Genomic DNA, 20,577 nt, shown 5'->3' with positions numbered 1-20,577 from the left:
AATCTTTTTTTTTTAACGAAACAATCTTTTTTAAGGCATAGTTTTGTGCGCCGGACACTTATTTAGGTCGGAGGGAGTATAAGAGTATACTCCTATAAGAGAAGAAGAAGAGAGAGATTCAAAATGAGGAGCAAATTATAATGGATAATGTTAGGGTAATGTCCCTCTTATTTGGGGATATCGTATCACCCTTATAACATAATCATTAAAAGATATAATATTAAACTATACGAAAGAGTAACAATTTTTTACAAATGATATAACACTTTTTATTATTATATTAGCCATAACATTTTTCAAAATAGCACAATATAACCACTTCCATAACATTTTTGAAAAAATGGCATAACATTTGTTATTATTATTATTACTCTCTTTAAAAAAGTGTTGCGTCATTATTATGATGTCTTCCTAAAATAACGTAACAAATCACTCCAAAGCATAACCATTAACCATTCAAAGACATAATACGAGAACACCATAGGATGCCGACACTGAGGACAACTGCCGACACTGATGCCGACCTTAGGTGTTCCCAATTATAATTCCAAAGAAGACAGCAGTGCCACTTCATCAGAAACGCTAATATAGGAGTAAATACCATTTGGGATGTTGTAGAACCTGAGAGAGAGAAGGCGGGACACATGTTTACCATTTATGATAGAGGGTAATGTTAATCCTCTCAAATGGAGGGTGAACAGAACTTAACTTTAGAGAGAGAAGGCAGGTCACATGTCTCGCTCGTAATTCGGCAGGCAGGTGTTTTACATTACATATATGTTGACCACGTTGCGTGACACTTGTCTTTGCATGATGCCTTGCTCATCCCCTCCCCCATCTCTCACCCCTTCCCATGGCTTCGTGTCATGACTCATGCCTATCTACTAGTAGTACTTACAACATTTCTGGACCTCTCTCTCTCTCTACTAACTAATAACTTAAAATTCCAAGGGGAAAAAAATCTCTTAATTATCGTTCGAGATCATATATACTGGAGTAGTACATCAGGAAGTATATATATATACACACACACACACTCCTACTATATAGAGTATCATACTCGCTAGCTGGGTAGTCAAAACTCACACCATGGTTCAAAGAACGGTAATATTCAGATGGGGCTTGCTTCTGCTAGTGGCTTTACTACTGGTTGCTAATATAAGTAGCAGTATTAGTGCCTCTGGCATAGGCGGGGAAGAGGGGGAGGAGTACGTGGAGGGGAAGGTGAAAACCGAAAAGGCACAACAGAAGGCAGCAGAGGCAGGAAAGGAGGCCAAAGAGGCATCGGAGTCCTGGGCGGGCTGGGCTAAGGAAAAACTCTCAGAAGGCCTAGGTTTCAAGACCAACAACGACGAGGACGATGCTGCCAAGCTTACCAAAGACAAAATTCAAGGTACCTAGCTACTGCCGGTATTATTTGTACCGGTCGTGAATTACTTCTAGTACTATTACTGAATAATACTACAACACAACTGCATAGCATGATTTGTTTTTTGTACCATGGTATAATATAATACCCTATAAAGTTCGGGGCCTAATTTTTTTTTTAAAAAAAATTGGTACCAAGGCGTAAGCCCTGCTGCCTTCCTCGCCTTCTCGTAGGGATGGGCGTGCATGATCGTCCAGCAATTTCAAGTCCTCTATGGATTTTGGGTATATTTTTCTCGATGGATAAATAATTCAAAGAAATATTCCACGTGAAGTTAACAAAAGTAAAAGTAAAGTTCAAATGAGATGGAAAAAGTAAACCATCCCTTACGAATGGCTAATGGATTTGGAATGGGGATAAATGATCAACGATGGAGAGAATCCTCATATACTTTTGTCATAAATTAGTGAACTTTTTTTTTTTTTTTTTAAACGTCAATTCGAGCATATTCTATGAATATATATATATTTTTTTTTTTGAATTCTGCCCTTTTCACCGAGAGTTAGAACTCATAGACGATACCAACATTTTACATTGTCTGTTGTTTTCTTTGATTTGAGAGAACCATTGGTATATATATCAGGATGATCATAATTGTTGTTGGGTTTGAAGAAAGTCCGTTGGGGATTTGATTTTTCTTTTTGTTCATGAGAAGTCTCGGTTTAGATTTTATTCAGTATGATGAAAGTGAGGTATTTTAGTACGGAATGAGTTATTCTAGTACTAGAAGGTAGGGGGATATCTTACAGGTGGTTTTGGACCACTTTATTGATTTGGCTTTTTTCAAAACAATTTCGCATTTTTTATTTTGACGTCAAAACTTTTGTGAATTATTGATAATTCCTTCAGGTGGAAGGAATCGAAAAAGTATCAAATTTTGAAAAATTTTAAACTAGTAAGACAAAAGATAAGTCAAAAAGTTAAGAGTTTTGATTATTATTTTTTAAATCAAAACTCATTGACTATACTAACATGATTTGTTCTTTATTTAAAAAGTTAAAAGAGTTTCGATTCTAACTAAAATTTTACTTTCCGATTTCTCTTGTCGAAACGAATCGATACTAGCATGATTTGTGCTTTATTTAAAAAAATTAAGAATTTCGATCATAATTTTTTATTTTTCTATTTCCTCTCGTCGAGACAAATCAATAATCCACAGAAATTTAACGCAAAACTAACAAAATGCAAATTTTTTAAATAAAGACAAAACCGGTAAGTTAATTTACAGTGAGTCGAGAAGTTGCTACATTGTAAACGAAATACAGTTCCAAGTACTCATAGCGATTAATTAACTGCCCGTTAATGAAAGCAGTATTTCAAAATTGGACATTGCATGTATAAATGCAGGAGCTGGAGAATACAGTACGGAGAAAGCACGAGAAGTGAAAGATGCTGCAGCTGAGAAAGCCGCCTCTGTGAAAGAAACAGCTTCACAGAAAGCCGCAGAATCAAAGGAAAAGGCAGAGGAGGCTAAGCAGAAGGCCTATCAGTCTACAGAAGAGACTAAGGACAAAACATCTTCAAAGATCAAGGAAGCGCTGGAGAAGGCATACCAGGCAGCCTTAGAGGCCAAGGACAAGGCATATCAAAATTTGTTAGGGGCAAAAGAGAAGGCATCTCAGAAGAAGGAACATGTGGCACAGGAGGTGTATAAGAAGGCGCAGGAAGCTTATGATGAGGCGTGCCGTAAGGTCGAAGAAGCTAAAGAAGCGGCTATGGAGAAAGGAGTGGAGCACTTGAGTTGGGTCAAGGAGAAAACCAAAGAGGGGTGTGAAGCTGTCGACTCTGCAAAGGAGACGATAGCATCCAACTACGAAGCTGCCAAGCAGAAATCTAAAGAGATGAAAGATAACCTGGCCGGAAAAGGAGGAATCCGGGATGAGGAACTCTAAACAATTGCCTGTGGCTGTGGGGGATCATATATCTATATATAGTTGCACAATTGCAGTATTGAGTAACTAGTGACAAGTCTCCGTTTTGCGCTTCCTATCATCTGTTATCTATGGAGTAGTACCATTGTCTACGTTATTAGGTTTGGAGATGTAGGTGTTTGTGGTTTCTGTCTCTTTTATTTCATGCATCTTAGTTATCTATTTATGCTTTTGTAAACCTCATGTAGTTGAAGTTTGTACCCTCCTGTTCTGTCTCTTTTACTTGTTTGGGTAATTTCAGTTTTTGTTGTGTGTCCGAATCAAAACGTTATTTGTCGGTTTTACCTACCGGAATGAGATTGTAGTATAGCATTAAAGTGGAGAACAATTATTTTCTTTCCGTTGTGGTTCTGACTTATGTGAGCTCATTGGGTACTGAATAATACATAAAAATAAATAAAATTGATATTTCTTTTTTGGATCTAGCTAACGTGAGCCCATTAGGCATGAAATAATACAAATAGAAAGACAGTACAATTGGAACTCTTATACAACTTTCATAGATATTGATGCACTTTGGCGGATATCTATTTACTTTTTGTTTATATCAATACACATTTTCCTTAATGGGCTTTAGTGAGAATTTTCCCTTCTTTTTTTTTGTTTGTTTGTTTGTTTGGTTTTGATCTGGAGTGCCTCTTAAGATTTGGAGAGATTTTTCTCTCCCTCAAACCAGGTCCAGGTGTTTTCCTTGTTCGATAGAAAAGGCCGTCCCTTTCTTTCCTTCCCTTGTTGCAGGCTCTATATCTGCAGAATTGGGCCGAAACGGTCAAGAGGGGCGGAAGAGCATGTAGGCCGGACTCTGCAACCCAAAAGAAAATCTGTTCAATACAATATGGAGTTACCCTATAATAGTTGTGAAAATGCTGGCCGCGGCCGTTCACCAAATCCATAATGATTATAGTTTTGTAGTAGTTATTTACTCCAGAGGTGGACCAAGGGTGCAAGTGGGGCCCGGATTCCCGCACACCTTCCAATTTATTTCATTATTTTTACTATATTTTAGATTTTGTTTGTAAAAATTATAAAGGGAAGTCCTCTCAAAATTGTGTTATTATTATATAAAGATGATATATTGTCGGTAATATATGAATATATGTGATTTGGTCTCCTAGCAATAAGAATTCTGCGTCGTCCACTGAATTTAACTCCTTTAAGATTTGTCATAAAGAAAACTCATTTACAGTATGATTTATCCTATTCAAGGGAAAATTTATACTCTTTTCGTCCCATTTTTTTTGTCCAAAATTCCTCTTTTTTGTATCACAAAAAGATTGTCCATTTGACAAGACAAAGGCACAAAATTTTTTAATTTTTTAATTTTACCCTTCTCTCAAATTTGGAAGAATAAAGTTTGAATTTTAAATTTTGTACCGTATGACTTTCTAGACTTACCCGCCACAATTTTTGGGATTGATACCACCAAAATTTCTGACTCCAACTTTAAGTGCATGAGTGGGAAATTAAAATTGAGGCCAGAAAAACTACTTAAGGGTATTATTAGAAATGTGAAGTTTTGAAAAGATAATCATAATGTTCTCTTAAATTTATAGTATTCCGAGATTGGACGATGAAAATGGGACGGAGGGAGTAATTTGCATCTTCAACAAAAGTATATGAGTTTGACGTTAGTGATGATTGAGGTAAATAATATTTCTCCTATTACAGTAGGTACTCTTAGAGCATCTCCAACCAAGCTCTAAAACACAAAAATAGAGAATGGATATGACATATTAAAGGGAAATTTTGTAATTTATTTTCTTTTTTTGCACTTTATGAGAGAATATTGGAGGGACTCTTGGTACTTTTTAGAGATTTGGTCTTCAAAATGGGAGCAGGGTCTCAATTTTTGGAGACTCAAAAGTAAATTTGGAGACCAAATCTCTAAAAAGTACCATGAGTTCCTCCAATATTTTCTTATAAAGTGAAAAAAAAAAAAGGGAATAAATAGAGGATGGGTTGGAGATGTTATCCCTTGTTTTTGTTTCTTCTCGTGTCTGTTGTCTTTCTTTTTTCCCTTCCTCTTGTATCAGCTTAGCCAAAAAAAAAAAAAAAACATTGTACGATAGGGGAGAATGAATTGAATCCCAGCTCAATTGAGTAAATGCATGTGCAGTATATAAATGCAAAGATATTCTCACTTCACTTCCATAGCTAATTTTATACTATTAGCTAGTATCTAGCTAGAGATTGGATCGATGTATCGCCTGTATAGTTCTTAATTAGCGAGGCCGGGGCAAGATGAGGGTGGAACAAGGAGGACGAGAAAAATTAAGCCGACGTCCAATATTGACAACAATAGTGTTTTAGTGTTCAAGTAGGGATATTTTTTTTTATAAAGTATCTGGTTCAATTTTCCTTATTAACGTACACAGTAAAATTTTCAAATAAGGTCTACGGTTTGAATTTCAAGAACTGGACCTATGGTGAAATTTCATAACTCACTCCCCCTTGAGGTTATTCCCAGGGCTTAGGCTAATTGGTAATTACTCAGTACATGTGAGATGGGGGAACTGTATGTCCCCGAGGGATTACTCGAGACAAAATATTTTAGACACCCTCAATAAGCAAAAACATGCAATCCAGTAGTACTGTTGAGATGTAGCTGTCTTTAGGGGTCATGCAATGCACGGGGGCCTCCTATATTGTGATTCACGCCATACTTGCTGTAGTACTGCATGAATCATATGACCATGATTATGATATGCAAAAGTACTATCCTAAACACGAGGTTCATAATTTTGTCATCAACTAGTCGATCGATGATCCAACGACTACGAGGAATCCTTCTCCGCAATTTCCATGCCCGGCCCCATGCATATGCATGAACCATCATCCATGTGCAATCACCATATTCGATATCACTATAATTCATTTTTCTACATACGTACATACCCGGCCATATAATTCCAGCCACAATTATTTGGGAATTACGTGCACCACATGATCATCTGCCCCACAACCCCATTTCCCCCCCCCCCGCATGCCCCACCGAACCTCCATCCCTACTTACTTTTTGGTTGCACATGCAAATATTAGGAAGAATTAATTATTTCGACACTTTTATATATAAATTGTTGCATATTTACTATTATTTAACGCAGGCCTCGATCCCACTCTTAAAGATATCCATTATATAGTATTTAAGACAGTTTTCACTTACCAAAATGTATTATGATCACGTCATTTGGTAGCTTGGTACTTTTAGCTAGCTAGGCAACGATGACATATTCTAAAAGATTACCTTTTCCTTTGCTGCATATTTGGTTAGATAATTAGTACGTAATTAGTTACCCATGCATATGTTTCCTATATGTATACATTTGTATTTTATCATTAGGGATTCCGTGTATATATATACAGTCAGTCTCAAATGAGGGGGTCCTCATTTTAGTTAAAATGCGGACCTCCTCATTTTTCCCATTTTTCGATCAAATTTTAATAATCCGAGCCGCTCAATGTGTTCAGAACGTGATTTTAAGGGTATCCGTGAGAAATCAGCAAAAAAAATGACCAGGAAAGGCTTCATCCGAGCAGTTTTTGTTTGAACCGTTCGATAAAAAATAAACAAAAATTGCTCGGATGAAGCCCTTCCCGGTCATTTTTTTTGCTGATTTCTCGCGAGTACCCTTAAAATCACGTTCTGAACACATTGAGCGGCTCGGATCATCGAAATTCAATCGGGAAAGGGAGGTCCGCGTTTTATTAAAATGAGGTGGTCCTTACGGAAGACGGACTGTATATATATATCCAAAGTCTTCGAAAATCTCCTTAGGATAGTAATAGTTTTGATTCAATATAGTGGTATCTTCTTAATGGTATAGGTGTTTTTTCATCCAAGAATACATATTTAAGTCACAAATACGTACATTCGTCTAGCTATACAGCTAGGTAAAATTCTTCTTCAATCATGCATGTGAGGTAAGACCACGCAAAATCTAACTAGCTCGATCTGATACCATGCATGTTAAATTTCTTGAAGGGTTACAATCTAAAATCGATCAATTGGTAAATTAAAAGGCAACATGTATATGTAGCAGTAGTACTACTATGACATATATAGTACTTTAAAATTGGCAGATATATACAGTAGTACTAGTGGAGTATGTTAGATGTATGCATGCATTTTAAATTTGGAAGGACAAATTAAAGACACGATATATCGATGTTACAATTAATTAAGGTAGTGGTTGGGTTTTGAATGGATATCCGAGTCGGACATGCAAATAATGGAGATAGAGTACTGCTATATACACCGACCATTTTGGACCGAAACCGTACCGACGGCCGCGCGCGGCCGTCTCCGGCCACCGGACGGCCGATCCGAGCCGTCCAAAAATTTTAAAAAAAAAAACCGAGGGGCCCAACGCGGGAATCAATGTCATCCGATGTGTGTAGGGTGCTTGATCTAAACACCCTATTTTTCGTGTATACATATATACACGAAAAATAGGGTGTTTAGATCAAGCACCCTACACACATCGGATGACGTTGATTCCCGCGTTGGGCCCCTCGGTTTTTTTTTTTAAAATTTTTGGACGGCTCGGATCGGCCGTCCGGTGGCCGGAGACGGCCGCGCGCGGCCATCGGTACGGTTTCGGTCCAAAAATGGTCGGTACACATAGGATTTTCCCTTGGTAGGTTGTAGTACTTGTCGGTAACTGCATGCTGACAAGTTCAGTACTCCATTCATCTCCATTTAATATTTTAATTAAAAGTGACAAATGAACGGGTCTCTGCAGGTTAAAACGGGTAGCGGGTTAATTATGGATCAAATAGTAAACGGGTTGAAACGATTCGGGTCGGATACGGATCAAGTCAAACCCAAACCTGCCGGACCCATTTCCTCTTCTTCTTTTTTTCCCCTTTTCTTTTCTCTTCTCCCCCGTTCCCGTTTCCCCCTTCCTTCTTTTCATTCTCTACAGTCTTCCATCGATATGGGTTGAAATACATTCACAAATGGGTAAAACTCCGTGGGGTCTTTCGACTTTATAAGCCAATTTTTATTTTTTTTTATTTGTACGTTCTGCGTCAATTTTTTTGTAGATTATTGGTTCTATTCAAATAGAGGAATCAAAAAAGAAAGACAATGAACAAAATAACCCTCCCCTTTTTTCCCCTCCTTCTTTTCATTCATACTAATAAAGTCTATCAAATTTTGCTAAAAATGGTCCAGTTTTTTTTGTCATTCAAAATTTCCGTCCTTGAATTTCATAGCGTGTCACAATGATAACCCACTGTTGATAGTGCTCCAAATGAGCCGAATTTGAAAATGTTCGAGAGCTACGACTACTTTGACATCGACTCGTTTATTAAACAAGTCAAAAAATTTACTTGAGTTTAGCTATTTTACTAAATATACAAATCATCTAGTTTTTCATTAAAAAAAGAAAAAACAAAAAAAACTGGACCATTTTTTGCAAGATTTGATCGACTAAGTGGATCCGGATCGTAACTGTACGTGGCACTTCCCTCGCTAGGCTGCTGGACTGATCTCGATAAAAGTTGGAGAGAGAGAGTGAGAGAGAGAGAGAAGAGGAGCATGTGTTTTTTTTCGTTTTTTGTATTGATGACAATTTTGTAATTAACTTGACCTTTACTTCCGTGTTTTGTGTTTCCTTCCTCGTTTTATAACGGACTATAGGTGTTTTAGTCCCAACTCATATTGAACCCATTTTTAATCCATTTAAATTCATATAAATATGGGTTTATACGGGTTCAACCCATATAAACTTATTACATAATATGAGCTAATTGGATTGGGTTATAAGTGGGCGGATTAAAAAAATATGGATTAGAATTGCTACCTCTAATTTTAATGATTTGTTGAAGGAAGTTAATAATGATTAATACCCCATCTTTATTGACTTTATTATTTTGGGCAAATTTCACTCAGACCCCCTGAGGTATCTAACAATGACAGAAAGTACCCCTCAGTTTTCAAAAATGACAGAAACCTCCCCTATTTCACAGTTTGGGTTTCATTCCGTTAGTTCCGTTAGTAAAGCGGACGGAAAATGTACGAAAATGTACAGAAAATGAAATCTTCAATTTTATTTAGTTCTAAAGCTCTCTTAGGGCTCTCATTGAAAGTCCTAGAGCCAAAAATTAATTATGACCATTTAGGATAAAATAATTAAAAAAATAAAATCTTCGTACCGATTCAAACGATTTAAAATTTGGAGCATTTAAAATTTTGCTCTTTATTTGATTTTAGGGCTTTCAAAGAAGAGCAAATACTTAAGTGCTCCAATTTTCAATCCATTTGAATCGGTGCGAAAATCTTATTTTTCTGATTATTTTATCCTAAAGTGCAATAATTAATTTTTAGTTCTAAGATTTTCAATGAGAGCCTTAAGATAGCCATAGAGCTAAACGAAGAGGAGATACTTAAGTGCTCCAATTTTTAATTCGTTTGAATCAGTGCGAAGATTTTTATTTTTATCATTTTATCCTAAATGGTCATAGTTAATTTTTGGCCTCAAGGTTTTCAATGAGAGCCCTGAGAGAGCCATAGAACCAAATGAAGAGAAGATACTTAAGTGCTCCAATTTTTAATCCGTTTGAATCAGTGCGAAGATCTTATTTTTCTGATCATTTTATCCTAAAGAGTCATAATTAATTTTTTGCTCTAAGACGTTCAATAAGAGCTCTAAGATAGCTGTCGAACTAAATAAAATTGAAAATTTCATTTTCCGTACGTTTTCCGTCCATTGCACTAACGGAACTAACGGAATGAAACCCAAACTCTGAAATAGGGGAGGTTTCTGTCATTTTTGAAAACTGAGGGGTACTTTCTGTCATTGTCAGATACCTCAGGGGGTCTGAGTGAAATTTGCCCTATTATTTTTTGATGGATTAATTAGTTATTTCATAGCTAGAGTTGCCTCTATTTATTGACTCTTGTTCGTATGAACAATTATGTAATCTTCTATTCGTGACTGTTTAGAATAGAATAGACACTTCTGTGTGTGTGTGTGTGTTTTCATCAGTTTTAAACTTGTTTTTGAGGGGTTCTTGGATTGATTTTCCATATTCATGTAAATCTTGAATCTTCATACGAGGGAGTACAAAATTCGAGTTGGTTCTCCAGGCCTCTCGATTGTAGTGGGATTCCGATCATTTATATATATTATCCTGAAAGATAGACGTCCAAAGATTCCGCAAGTATTGTAGCGATTACAAATCTGTCTTGAGGACATAGCGTCCCAAGTTAACATTGATATTTTTCATGCGATTTTCCAACTTCTATCTATTTCCTAACAATTTATAGTATATCCTCCTAACTTTAATGCTGGGCACCGCAGCAACAAAAACTAAACCTAGTTGCGGCTTCCGGGACCATGGCTTCAATTATTAATTACTAATTGCACCACTTTAGCCTCCCTAGCTCCCAGATCACATGCATGCTCCAGCTCCACCCTTTTAATTTCCTCTATCCAATATTAGCCATACATAATAGTACCTTTGATATATTTGTTCTTCTCAACGTACGGATTTGTGCCACCCTTTAGGCCACTATTAATTAATTAACGAGGTAATTAGTCACCGGCTATGACAAGAGATCCACAAGAAGGATAGGAATTAGACTTAAAAATACAGTAACCATTATGAATGTTAATCGATCGCATGCAATATTCTCCTTACATCGCCTCTGATCCCCAATTGTTAATCAGGCAATCAAGTTGCTAGAATGGCAATATTTCGACTTTCATCCCCGTTATTTCTTATCTATGCATGTGTATATCCAATCGTTTTAATTTGCTCTCACTATTAATTCAATGACTTAGTTACGAAATCAGATTCACATGTATGGGTCAAGCTCCTGTCTAGTATTCTTTACTGTCCAGTTCCGGCCAGTCAGCCATTTTCCAGCGAACATCGATTTTTTTCAATGATCGGATTCGTTTATATTTTAGATCTCGTCGAGATGCATAACCATGTCTAAAATCATGTCTATCGGATATTGTTTAGTGCACGATCGGAACACATTTATTTTGGACAAATGGATGAGATGGGTTCCAATCCAGTGTGGGTATGTATTTTTTTCAAAATAGTCGGATTCTGATCGTGTATTCAAATATATCCAATGGACATGATTTTTGGCATGGTTATGCATATCGACGAGATCTAAAATATGAACGAATTCAATCATTGAAAAAAATCAATTTTCGCCGGAAAATGGCTGACTGGCCGGAACTGGACAGTAAAGAATACTGGACAAGAGCTTGACCTCACATGTATGAGATCTAGAACTGTAGGATGACGAATTCTTCTTCTTCTTTTTTCTCTTCCTTTGAATGCCCTTTTGGCCCTCTCTGAACAAAATTTCTAACTTCAACCACAAAATCGTGTATATGCATGTATTCCGAAAAATATGTCGAGTACTACATGATTGGAAGCTGATTTAACTGATGACAACGTATAAGAGAAATTAATTAATTAGGTATTCTTAACACGAATATAGTGTTGTTGCTTTTGAGATAGTCCACATGTATAACACGGGGTTTTGAAAACCCTGGCTGGCTTGCGGTCAACCATAGGAGCCACTTCAAACTCTTTTCTACCACACATTAGCGAGGAGCTCGCACTGATGTTAGGTGGAGAAAGAACTTGGGGTACCACATAGCAATGCTTTAAGGGCATTGAACAATTTTCCGCTGGCTTGCTTTTTCTTTGACTGCAAGTTAGAAGGTAGTACGTACGTGCGTAGGAATTGAAGCTGTCAGGGGAGGATGGGATATATATTCATATATGGTAGCTTGTAAGCTTCTCCAATTGATCGAGATAGAGTACTTTAGTACGTTTAATTGGTCATATGAGAAACGTGTGATCGATTGTTTTTTTGACAACAGATCAAGAAGAAACGTGTTTGATGACGACGGAGACCCCAAAGATTACGTGCATGCCAAACCCAAATTTCTACGTCTTCGGTCTTCTTTCAAAATTGCCCTTCTTTTCCGGAGGACAAATTCGGGTGGAGTATAGTATTTGTTAAAGAAAGAAAAGGGCTAGTCAATTATTCCATTAGAGCTAGAACGAGTGCAAAATAACGCACCCTAGCGCATCCCAAATCCCAAATGAATTGGCCTCCAACTTGACATATGTTTTGTCTGTGCACCATATCTAAAATTCCTCGCCCATAGAGTTTTGTTGATAACTCGAAGTGTCGCGATCAGTTTATACGTTCTTTCATTTCGCCACCTCCCAAATTATAGTCACAAAAAAGTCCGTATGAATTAATCTCATAAAAATTGATAACACTTTAAATAAATTTTAAACATATATGAGACCGTGAGAAGAAACAAACTCTTATTAAGTCAAAACTCTTAGAGCACTAGCTAACCGGCCCCTTGAGCAACTATATGGTTAGTTGGTCAAAGGTTTTTTTTTTTTTTTTTTGAAAACAGTCAATTCATTTAACAAAAAAACTAAAAAAACTCTCCCTTTCAAAAAAAAAGTTGGTCAAAGGTCTTATCACCACTAACTGTGACCATGTTTTTTTTTTTTGCAAGTTATAATTAAATCTTAGCGGATTATTATATAAGTTGTGCATAGTTGCATCCGAAACATCTCCATAATTAACCTCGAATATAAAACCTTGTTTGCAAATAGAACAACCACTTCAGTTTTTTTTTATCCGCAAAAGGAATTTTATATATGATGAAGATCATAATAACATTAGTACAATATGAAATGAAATGCATTGAGAGAGAGCTCAAAAACTGAACAAAAACTCTCCTAGTGCTCCTGCTCGTGAAATCTCAACTTATCCCTCACAACCTCTTGAATTTTTTAGAAAGAAAAAAAAAAAGAACCAAACAACAAAGTTGGGAAGATTCCAACACAACATCTAAGCTCAAGTTCAGTTGAGACTTGAGAGAGAGAGAGAGAAAGAGAGAGAGAGAGAATGATAATATAATTCGGTCATTTCATAAGATGCATGGGATAAGTGGCTGGTACCAAAACAATAATCCGGCCACATGGATACTCCCTTAAATTAAGGGTCGAGCTAGTAATTGACTGACGTAGCTAGTAATTGACTGACGTACGTTGAAACCAAATTATCATTTAATGAAATGATAGTCTCCCACAAGGCTAGTACTGAAGCAAATCAATTTTTAAAAAATTGGGAAAGCAAATACTACAGTTGTCAATTAAGTACCACTCCACTAATAAGTGAGTAGTAGAATATATATAAGAGCGTACGCACGTAGTTTATTCACATGTGATACGGCCGGTGGTTGATCACTAATTTACTTTTTTCTTTTTCTTTTCTTACTCCAATTTTCACGTACGGTCCAATAGTAGCTAGTTATGTAATGCATGCGTGGCTATCTAGCTAGCTAGCTAGCAACTAATTAAGGTTATAGAATTAATCTAATCTAATACTACATGAAAAAGTATTGTTTTAATAAAGGATATATATATATAGTACTAGTGGGGAAGGGATCAGGGTCAATCATGCATGGAGTAGTAATTAAATAACACCGATGCTTATATAAAATATATAATTAAAAAAAGGGACGTGAAAGATTTGGTATCCTATGACCATAATAATAATACTAAGGATTTACAAATTAATTAAATTCACATGCAAGAATGTCGGACTTGAGATAATATATATATGTCCCCTTCTTATAAAGACCTCCTTATTTTAATAAAATGCGGACTTCCCTTTTCCAATCGAATTTTGATGATCCGAGCCGCTCAATGTGTTCAGAACGTGATTTTAAGGTTACATGCGAGGAATCAGCAAAAAAAAAAAGACTGAGAAGGGGTTCATCCGAGCAGTTTTTGTTTGTTTTTTATCAAACGGTTCAAATAAAAACTTCTCAAATCAAGCCTTTACCGGTCATTTTTTTTGCCGATTTCTCACAAATACCCTTAAAATCACGTTCTGAACACATTGAGCGGCTCGGATCATCGAAATCCGATTGGATAGTACTTCTATATATATATATATATATATATATATAAAATAAAACAACTCAGTATTTGAATCATATGTATATAAATCCAACGGTCCAAACTTATCTCTCATAAATCCTACGGCTGAGAAGAGTCCTGGGGCTGGAAAATCATATTTTTAATCTTCTCTAACCTTTCCTATTCCAACTCTTTTTTGTTATGAAAAGATAGAAAGTAATAAAATTTTATTGTAAAAAAAAAAGCCGGATTTTAAAAAGGAAAGTAATTTTTAAAACCTTAGCACTCTCTCTCTCTCTCTGAAGCAAAGTGAAATCTTCTTTAACATTTCCTATCCCAACTCTCTTTTGTTATGAAAAGATAGAAAGTAATAAAATTTCATGTATAAAATTAGTGCAAGGTAGATCGTAAACTAAACAAAAGGGTAAGAAATATTTTTGTTTATCGGTTGATCAATTTCAATTTTTTTGGTGTGTGTTTTTTTTGTAAACTAAACAAAAGGGTAAGAACAATCCTAATTTAAGAAAAAATCTTCCCATATAAATCAGTTTTGTTGGCCGGGTGGGTCGATAGTTTCGCAATTCATTTTAGTTGTGTTCATTCGCGAATTAAAACCCTCCAGGTTAATTTCTTTTCAACTAGACAGTAACCATGCATACGTGATGATGGATCAGTTTTATAGTAGATAGATGTTTTATTAAGTTGGTTCCCCTCCGATCAAAATCCTAACTCAGCTATACTTTTTTTTTTTCTTTTTTCCGGTCAAACGGAAATTCAATAAAACTTATGAAAAGAAGGTACCACATTAAACAGAGTTTCAAGCGAATGAGCATGCGCTCTCATCCATAATGCAACTAACTCCGCTATACTGATTAGCTAGATTGGTTTAGTTTTTTTTGGGGAATCGGTTGTATGCGTACGTATATGAACGCAGGACATTGATTGATGTACAAAAAAGAAAGAGTTGATAGAATGGGTGTATCAGCTAGTAATATATTTCCGAGTCCACAAATAATATATGCACGCACTTACCTGGACGTTTAGTTTTTATTGTTTACCAAAACCAACTAAGGGGAATCCACGTAGGCGTAACATGTGCTTACTAGTATTAAAGAAGTTTATTTAGCAAGCCCAATCTGTCAATCTGATCTAACTAACTAACTAATGATAAAGATTAAAGAATCAATTAGACTGCCTCTGGAACTTTGCCACGTTGAATCATATATACTACTGTAGTATATATTGACTTGTAATTTGCCTTTATTTGACCGCCAAAGCAACCCAAACGTCTCCGTTTACCCCACCACCCCCATTGATTAACGCGTTACGCTAAACAAGTGTACTAGTAAAACTAGAAAACGTTGAATTTTATAATAATAAGCTCATGATTCGAAGGTGTCCAAATATTGGTAAGAGTCCTCCTTGTCCTTGATATATACTTGCTTACAAGGGAAGGATGAGAAAGAAACGTGGTGTGATTAACAACAACTTCAACGTTTTACAGCTGGAACTCCAAGTCAGACACATGGGTTGCCAACTTGGCCCTCCTCATGTTCCGTGTCAATTACTATAAGCAAATCCAATATTTAAAGGCTTGTTTGGCCAAAAATATATATATATAAGTACTTCTGCCTATTGGTTTATTGGGGAGCAATAATCCTACAAGTTTGGGCTTATAATTGGCTAATATGGCTGAAAAAAAGTATGCTTATTTCATTTGGCTGACCAACCAATAATCCAACTATTTTTTTTACCCAACCTAGGGCTAGTAAATGAAGGGTGTGTAAACGAAATACCTTCTTAATCATTATTTCGGTTCAAAATTGTTGTAACGAACGCTATGAATACAAGCTAAGAACGAGAAATTGAAAACTAAACAAGAAATCACAAAGACACAAGATGTACGTGGTTCCCCAAGTTGGGTACGTCCACGGGCGAGGAGAGAGAGGATTCACTAACCAACGTGAAGAAGAGATACAAAGAGCCGGCTATAATCCGTAACTCTAGAAAGGCCACAATATGAAAGCCCAAAAAGATAATTCCTAGAAGTCCCCCAAAAGCCCTATTTATAATAGGCTACAAAAACGGGAACAAGATAATTAACCAATGTGGGACTAAAGAATACAAGGCATTCCTAACAATTCTCCACCTTGACTTGAATTCCACTGAACCAAATCACCAAATATAGCTATCCCCTTCTAACCTCTCACTCGCCAAATGCCCCCGAGGGGCGATCAACTGCAAATACCAAGCAAGCCCAAGCAATGCTTGAACTTGGCAACCGGAACCGGTTTAGTCAACATATCTGCTGGGTTATCTGCCGTACCCACTTTCTTCACCTCAACTTGCTTCTGTGAGATGATATCCCGAACGAAGTGATACCTGACATCGATATGCTTAGTCCTCTCATGATACATCAGATTTTTAGTCAAATGTATAGCACTCTGCGAATCACAAAATACTGAACTCACACCCTGTGCAAGACCAAGCTCACAAAGCAAACCTCTCATCCACAATGCCTCCTTCACAGCTTCAGCAATGGCCATATACTCCGCTTCTGTTGTAGACAGCGCAACTGTAGCCTGTAAAGTAGCTTTCCAACTAATGGCACTTCCGGACAGAGTAAAGACATAACCTGTCAGAGACCTCCTCTTATCGTGGTCACCGGCAAAATCCGAATCAACATAACCAACAGCATGATCACCAGAATTGACAATCCCAAACAATAGACCAACACCTGCAGTTCCGCACAAATACCGTAGTATCCATTTCACAGCCTCCCAATGTGCCTTTCCTGGACGCCCCATATAACGACTAACGACACTAACTGCATGTGAAATATCAGGACGAGTACATACCATGGCGTACATAAGGCTCCCAACTGCGCACGAATATGGAACCTGAGACATATACTTCTCCTCATCCTCCGACTGTGGTGACAACTCAGCTGAAAGTCGAAAGTGTGCTGCCAAAGGGGTACTTACTGGCTTCGAGTTCTGCATGGCAAAGCGCTCAAGTACTTTAAGAACATAAGACTTCTGATTCAAAAATAATTTGCCAGCTACTCGATCTCTGCAAATCTCCATACCCAAAATACGTTTTGCCGCACCCAAATCTTTCATCTCAAATTCACCACCTAACTGTTGTTTCAACCTGTTGATTTCTGACACACTCTTGGCAGCAATAAGCATATCATCAACATACAACAGTAGATAAACAAATGAACCATCTGGAAGTTTTCGAAAATATACACAACTGTCATACTCACTTCTTGAATATGACTGGCTTATCATAAAAGTATCAAACCGCTTATACCACTGCCTAGGGGATTGCTTGAGGCCATACAAAGATTTACGAAGTAAACAAACGTGATCCTCCTTACCAGAAACAACAAATCCCTAAGGCTGACGCATATAAATCTGTTCCTCAAGCTCGCCGTGCAAAAACGCAGTTTTGACATCAAGTTGCTCTAACTCAAGATCATAACATGCAACAATAGCAAGTAAAGTGCGAATGGAACTATGTTTTACAACTGGTGAAAATACCTCATTGTAGTCAACACCCTCCTTCTGGCTGTATCCTTTCGCCACTAGCCGAGCTTTAAACCGAGCGTCTTCTACCCCTGGAATACCTGGTTTGCGCTTGAAGATCCACTTGCATCCAACAATCCTCTTCCCTTTCAGCGGTTCTACTAACTCCCATGTCTGATTCTTCTGAAGAGACTCAATCTCCTCATTCATAGCAACAAACCACTGTGCAGACTCAGCGCTCAAAACAGCTTCCGTATAGCTTGAAGGCTCCTCATACTCAACTGTTTCAGCAACTGATAAAGCATAGGCCACCATCTCAGAATAAGCCGAATACCTTTCAGGAGGCCGAATCTCCCTCCTTGGCCTATCTTTAGCAATAGTGCGTGGTTGCTCAACTAATGCATCAACCTCTGTGTCTGAACTCTTGAACTCCTCTTCAATTGGCTTCTCAATGTGCTTCTTCCCTGAGTCGGAAGCTTCACCCAAAAACTCCACCTGCTTTGGAACACTATGTTCCTGAATTGTATCATCAACCTGCTTAGACTCCTTAATCAGATAATTTTCATCAAAAGTCACATCCCTACTGATCAAAAACTTCAAATCATCAGAGCACCATAACCTGTACCCTTTGACACCTGCTGCATAACCCAAGAAAATACACTTCTTGGCCCGTGGCTCCAGTTTACCTTCATTCACATGAGCGTAAGCTGGACACCCAAAAACACGCAACACAGAATAATCAGCCGGATGACCTGACCATACCTCAAACGGAGTCTTACACTCAATAGCAGTCGACGGAGACCTGTTCACCAAATAGCATGTTGTGGAAACGGCTTCAGCCCAAAATTCTTTGCCCAATCCGGAATTGGACAACATACAACGTGCCTTCTCCAAAAGAGTCCTGTTCATTCGTTCAGCCACACCATTCTGCTGAGGGGTTTTTCTCACTGTGTGATGCCTCACAATGCCCTCATCACTGCAGAACCTATCAAACTCGCCAAGACAAAACTCCATACCATTATCAGTTCTCAAACGTTTTATTTTCTTACCAGTCTGATTCTCAATCAAAGTTTTAAACTGTTTGAATGTATTAAAGGCGTCACTCTTATGTTTCAACATATACACCCAAACTTTACGAGAGAAATCATCGATAATACTCATAAAATATCGAAAACCACCTTTAGAAGTTACCTCTGCGGGACCCCAAAGATCCGAGTGAAAATAATCCACCGTGCCTTTGGTGCGATGAACAGCTGTACTGAATTTTACCCTGCACTGCTTGCCGTAAACACAATGCTCACAGAAATCCAGTTTCTCAATTTTCTGGCCACATAGCAAACCCTGTTTGCTCAAAACTGTCATCCCCCTCTCGCTCATATGCCCAAGGCGCATATGCCACAAACGAGTCAAGTCTGAATCTGAAACCTTGGATGAAGCAACCGTTGCTGCAGCACCTATAACTGTACTGCCCTGGAGTGTATAGAGGTTACCACGCTTCTGACCCTTCATCAGTACTAATGCACCCCTTGAGACTTTCAAAACTCCACCTTCACCGAGGAATTTGCAACCATGAGAATCAAGAGCACCCAGGGATATAAGATTTTTCTTCAAATCCGGAACATGTCGAACCTCAGATAAAGTCCTAACAATACCATCATGCATCCTAAGCTGAATCGTTCCTGAACCAACAGTCTTACAGGCCATGTTGTTGCCCATCAAAACTGTACCACCATTGACCGCCTCATAAGTAGAAAACCACTCTCTATGCGGACACATATGGTATGAACATCCAGAATCTAGAACCCACTCGGTATTAGAGCGAGAATCGCCCTCTGTAACTGATAACACATTATCTGACTCATCTGAACTTTCAGCAATTCCAGCAATTACTTTACCCCCTTTCTGGTCTTCTTTTTCCTTCTCCTTGAGTTTTAAACAGTCACTTTTCCAGTGCCCGGGTTTCTTGCAATAATTGCACTTTCCCTTCTTCTTACCTGATGATCTGGATCTTTCCCTATTACTCGACTCCACCCTTTCTGTTGTTCTTCCCCTAACAAACAAACCCTCCGCATGTGCATCACCCTCACCTGACACTTTTTTCCTCAATTCTTTCGAATATAGGCTGGCCTTAACATCCTCCATGGATATCGTGTCTTTGCCATACAATAGGGTTGTAACAAAGTGCTCATACGAAAGTGGTAAAGAACATAGCAAAATTAGGGCTTGGTCCTCATCCTCAATTTTACTATCAATATTTTTCAGATCCATAATAATACGGTTGAACTCGTCTAAATGATCTTTAACAGGTATACCTTCTCGCATACGAAACGCATAAAGACGTTGTTTGAGATATAACCTGTTGGTGAGCGACTTCGTCATATATATGCCTTCCAACTTCAGCCAAATTCCTGCTGCTGAAGTTTCTTCTTCCACCTCGCGAAGGACGTCATCTGCCAGACTCAACTGAATAGAACTCAGAGCTTTGGCATCCGTATCATCCCAATCTTCCTCTTTGATTCCAGAACTAGTCTTGCCTAACAAAACCTTGTGCAATCCTTGTTGGGTTAGCAGAGCCTTCATCTTTACTCTCCAAAGACTGAAACTGCTGCTCTGCCCATCAAACTTCGCAATCTCAAATTTAGCCGCCATAGCCACAATCGGAAACGAAACCCTAGTTTTTGCAACCTAAGGCTCTGATACCAGTTTGTTGTAACGAACGCTATGAATGCAAGCTAAGAACGAGAAATTGAAAACTAAA

The 20,577-nt window shown here is 37.7% G+C and overlaps 1 protein-coding gene across 2 annotated transcripts; it reads left to right on the top strand.

Annotated features, from left to right (window-relative positions):
- Positions 1 to 648: 648 nt before the first annotated feature.
- On the top strand, positions 649 to 3,616 carry LOC131323266 (late embryogenesis abundant protein D-29). Of its 2 annotated transcripts, XM_058354971.1 has the most exons (3): positions 1,047 to 1,393; positions 2,777 to 3,331; positions 3,378 to 3,616. In XM_058354971.1, the coding sequence occupies exons 1-2, from the start codon at positions 1,090 to 1,092 to the stop codon at positions 3,319 to 3,321; spliced, it is 849 nt and encodes a 282-aa protein (XP_058210954.1). In that variant the 5' UTR covers positions 1,047 to 1,089; the 3' UTR covers positions 3,322 to 3,331; positions 3,378 to 3,616. The 2 variants fall into 2 exon arrangements, with proteins under 2 accessions (XP_058210953.1, XP_058210954.1); XM_058354970.1 differs by having other exon boundaries at positions 649 to 1,393; positions 2,777 to 3,616.
- Positions 3,617 to 20,577: the final 16,961 nt, after the last annotated feature.

Source organism: Rhododendron vialii, chromosome 4a, assembly GCF_030253575.1.
Source record: "Rhododendron vialii isolate Sample 1 chromosome 4a, ASM3025357v1".
Lineage (NCBI taxonomy): Eukaryota > Viridiplantae > Streptophyta > Magnoliopsida > Ericales > Ericaceae > Rhododendron > Rhododendron vialii.
This window is presented reverse-complemented; position numbering and strand designations above follow the sequence as displayed.